At 45.0% G+C, this 4,839-nt stretch overlaps 1 protein-coding gene across 1 annotated transcript; it reads left to right on the forward strand.

Annotated features, from left to right (window-relative positions):
* Nucleotides 1-27: 27 nt before the first annotated feature.
* On the forward strand, nucleotides 28-1,216 carry LOC139027119 (inactive serine protease 35-like). The gene has a single exon (XM_070442289.1). It carries the CDS (start codon nucleotides 175-177, stop codon nucleotides 889-891), a length of 717 nt encoding a protein of 238 aa, XP_070298390.1. The 5' UTR covers nucleotides 28-174; the 3' UTR covers nucleotides 892-1,216.
* The last annotated feature ends 3,623 nt before the right edge of the window (nucleotides 1,217-4,839 follow it).

The raw sequence follows: 4,839 nt of genomic DNA on the forward strand, positions 1-4,839 counted from the left end.
GGGGGGAGGAGGAGGGGGGGGAGGAGGAGAGGTGGGAGGAGAGGAGGAGATGTGGAAAGGGTGGGAAAGGTGGAAGGAGAGGAAGAGGTTGGAGAAGAGGAGGAGGATGGGAATGGGATAGATGAAGAAGGACCGAGACAGGAGCAGAGACGGAGAGGAGGGAGGCAGAGAGGAATGAAGGGAAAGGGGGAGATACAGAACGCGGTTGATGGGGAGACCGGAGCAGAGGGAGGTGAAGAAGGGAACACAGAGAAGGAGAGAAGAGAGGGAGGGGGTAGGCAGAGAACGAGAGGTAGCAGAAGTAGCCGTGTACAACGCAGCACAGAAACTAAAAAGCAGCCCTCCTTCCGCTGGACACGCGTGAAACAAATCCACATCCCCAAGGGTTGGATACACACAGGGGACGATGACACTAACGCCGTTACCCCTGACTATGACTACGCCCTCCTAGAGTTGAAACGGCCAATCAAACAGAAGCACATGGAGCTGGGGGTGGCGCCCGCTGCAAAGCCCCTCCCCTTAGGTCGCATCCACTTCTCAGGGTTTGACAATGAGCCAGAGGGAGGACAAACGGAAGGAGAGAAAGAAAAGGTGGTCTATCGCTTCTGTTCAGTGACGGAGGAGTCAGACGACCTGTTGTATCAGCACTGTGACGCCCAGCAGGGGGCGTCAGGTGCTGGCGTATACATCCGGCTCAGACAGGAAGTGGAGGGATCCAATAAGAGGAAGTGGCAGCGGAAGGTGATTGGAGTGTTCTCAGGGCACCGCTGGGTGGAAGGGGACCGGGGTGAAAAGAGGGATTATAATGTGGCGGTGAGGATCACTCCACCTAAATACGCTCAGATCTGCCACTGGATCCATGGGGATCCCAGCATGTGTACGAAGGCCTGAGAAGTCAGGGATCTATCTGCTGGATCTGTCAGACTGATCAGAGGAAGAAACAAATGTTCATCTAGCACTTTTCACTGAGACCTCAAAGTGCTGCAATGGTGGTCAACGAACTATCAAATGGCCAGCACAGACAGATCAGATGGAATAGGATTTCAGAATATGGGAGGATTTTCATGCTCCGGTCAATCAAACAGATTCCTATCCAGAATGCCAAAAAATGATTTTGAGGTCTCAAAATTCTATGGTGCTCTCCAAACACTAACAGGTTTTCCAGTCTTATATGCCTTTATGTGTTGCTTCCAAGAAATTCCCATTGTGCACGTAATACGGACATTTACTTGTGCAGCAGTATTCATCGACCTGGACTCAAGGCTTTCAACTTTTCGTCAATCACCACATTCTTAATCATCAGCTCAAACAGCCTTGGTTTCTCAATGCATTCTCGCATCGGTTCAACCAACTACTTCCATGATAGAGTTCACGTGTGTCAAATCAGAGGGCACTGTTTTCCAGGTCTCTGGCGAGTCTCTTATGGGAAGGTGCCACAGGGCTACAATTCTCGCGTGAGCTCTCTCGTCTTGACTATCACCACAGATGAATTCGCTCTTGCTGTGGTGACTTTCTTCTAGATCCACGTCCTAACGCAGACGACCCATCTACTGGTATAGCCTTGGCCCTTCTTTGGAATTGTGTTAGACTAATACCTTCCAGACGACGCTTCATGGCCATACAACTTCTCCTTTCCGTGGCCATTCTAACTGATGTTAAAAGCAAGTAAACACTTTAATGGCATAGCGTACGTTCAACCGATCAGCTGCCGCACTTTCGCCGCCGTCCAGCATTTCGATACTCTGGAGGTTCTGACTTAGCAAATATGTGGACCAACATACAGAATTACTAGGGTCTGGTTAGACTCGTCAAAATCTCTCCTTCCAGACTGCACATTAAGCATCTCAATCCAAAATAAAATTCTAAATCGGCCTTCCTTACTTTCCGCAAACAAAGATTCCTTCACTCATGCTGCCAAATGTTATACCCCTCGCTAATAACTGGACCAATACGATCCTCGATCATTCGGCGATGTTCATTTACAAAGAAAATAGCCTCCATACACTTACTTCAAACAAACTTGGGATTGCATGGTCGTATCACAAGTGCCAACCTCACGTTTTGCTCACCCAGAAGCTCTTATACTACCCAGCCGACTGCGCACTGTCACGCTCATCGTTGGCTGGCCGTCGCCTTACATACTCGTCGTCCACAAAACCCACTTGGCTCAGCTACTTCTACAGGTCTCTTCGTAGGTAATGCAGTTCCCCGCCTGTCAGTCTTATCAGCTTCACTGGTCCCATTAGCTGAGCACATCTAGATCGATAGCCGACGCGTGCTCAGCAGGTATATCTCCTGGTTCACCCCCCAAAGCCCAATTACTCTTTGGCCGCTTTCCTTTAGTTCTCGGCTGCCAATGGACTGAACAACCTCGCCCAAAACAAACACTAGAGGCTGACACTATCATCTCCTATCAAAGCTTTAAAGCAACCAGGGATCAGAGCAGCTCACAGAGATACTGCACGTGTTAACATTATAAGTCAACGCGTCCTTAAATATTGTACCTATGCAACGTCTAGCCACAATCTATATTGAGCTCGCATATCCCCTACTATTATTCTGTATTTAAGTATTATTAATATTTGACTTCTTATACTGATCCTTCTTGACTCCTCTGTTCTGACTGGAGCTAATATTCCATATTAATACAGTGATATTCTCTACCTTTGGCATTCATGTTCTGCACATCTTACTCTACGATGCACATCTCATGATGCTCTCCATCATCTATCAATCGCTCGATTTCAGATGTCAGTTTAGTAAGCTTATAAATCAGTGTAATGATTCTTGATAAGTGAATAATAGATATACGTGATTTCTAATGTCTTACTCAAATATAGACATAAGCAATGGCAATAATTTATAATCGAGATTTGATGTTATAATAGCAGATAGATAGTTATACTCATGCTTTGCCCATAATCCCTGGATTAACTTGATGGACGCGTCTCATGCGTATGCCTAAACCTCAGTATTTGCCTATACATGTTTATATTGATCTTTTTCATCACTGATATTATTGACTTGTATATGTTTGTTCTTATCCCCATGTTGTCAAGCTTTGTGTTCGTTGTATGTAGTCGTAACGTCTTGAATCTTCTATTAAGACGTCTGTTGCGGATTCGGTCTTCTATTCTGTCTCCTATTTCTAATACCCTCGATTATTGATCATCTCTAGTATGCACTACACAATTAGAATGCTTTATTTCCCTAAGGCAACTGATCAATACATTTACTCAGATCCATACTGGGCTGATTTCTGACTGAGCTCAGTGCGCTAATACGCTGGAATGATGAGGACAATACGCCTCCTGTAATATCAACATTATGATTCACCTAAGAATAATAGCTTTCGTCATTTTCCTATTAGTTCGTAGCGCAACGTAGTGTCTAGATTAAGTTTAAATCCTCTTGTCACTATAACTGGCTCCGCCGGTTTTATCTCATGAGTTTGTCGGTGCGTTGTCTACGAGCGGAGCTCAAGGTGTCTCTAGAGAAGCAGAATACTAGTACCATGTACTAAACTCATTCCTGGTATGACTGATTCCTGTATAGAAGCGGGTCTAGAGAGCCGTGATCTGGGCTCAGATCGCTATGCCTAGGACTCATTCCAGTAGACCTCTTCTTTACTGGGTCGTTATCGTCGATGAACGTGTTATAGCACCTCCAATCTGTGTATTGAGAGCTCTTACGAGATATTAGGCGCTCCATGGTTCGCGTCACTACGGATATTCCCTCACATATCTGCAGAGACATACCGGGGCGAATATGCGTAGTCTCACGATCCTCATCAAACTATCTTTCAACGTCTAGACGCTATAGTTACTATGATATGAGTCAATCGATCAAATATGTTTGACGATCCTAAGTTATTCACTCATTCAGTATATGTGAGCGATATATGAAGTTATCTACGCTCTAGAGCGATGATCCTCATAATGCTGAACTATGCGCGGCGGATATATTCATCATATTCGATGGTGCTGTAGTTTCTTCACGCTTATGATGCTAGGAAACAGTGGTATGTGAAACAGATCACAGAGGCACGTTTATTTCTTCAAGCAGTAAGTATAGTTGCATAAATAGTCATGCTGATAACGCAGAATTATTGAGCGTATGATATCTACGCGTGCGTCGGCTTATGCGTAGCTGTACTAGGTATTAATTATATTAGCTCCAATTGTCATAATAAGGCTATGCGATGCGTCATGTAAAATATCGTAATCTGCATCCGCCATGTTTCAGTATGGTGCTTCCTGCTACTAAGTAATGTCTAGTCTTGGTGGCAGAGAGTGTATTCGGAGTTCTCACTCACTTCGTTAACGCATCTGAACATCTCCATATCTAGTACGTCTCAGATTATGTAGTATTTAAAAATTTCGGTCCGTATATTACAGCTAGATAGACGTATTGCGGGGCTCGTAAATGCTGTTAAGGAGAGCTTGGCGCCAGCTGTACCGATCACTGTTGCCGACGTTAGTGCTAATATGGCATGAGCCCTGGTGGTTGCTTTTCATACTGCTGCAGGAAATTTGGAGTCAATTTCATCTTTTCATTTGGTGGTCTAGCTCGTATCGAGGACTCATAGCGTGGTTTCTCTACCGGATGTTGATTTGCACTGTTTTGTTTACTAACGATGGCGGGGTCTACTACCTCAGTATTGCCGAGCATCAATACCGTCGTTTGTGGCTGCTTTTGTTAGTCACGTCGCTATCTTTATATACATATCTCTTCTTCCGTATCGTGCTCTTCGCTCACTGTTCGACATCTATAAGACACGATGATTGTAACCTCTGCTATGTAACTTGTTCGTCAGAGAACTAACTTCCTTTTACACGC

The sequence above is a fragment of the Salvelinus sp. IW2-2015 genome, unplaced genomic scaffold (genome assembly GCF_002910315.2).
Source record: "Salvelinus sp. IW2-2015 unplaced genomic scaffold, ASM291031v2 Un_scaffold7593, whole genome shotgun sequence".
In the NCBI taxonomy this organism is placed as follows: Eukaryota; Metazoa; Chordata; class Actinopteri; order Salmoniformes; family Salmonidae; genus Salvelinus; species Salvelinus sp. IW2-2015.

Coding starts and splice junctions, on each gene's coding strand:
- LOC139027119 (XM_070442289.1), top strand. CDS start 175: ATGAAGGGAAAGGGGGAGATACAGAACGCGGTTGATGGGGAGACCGGA.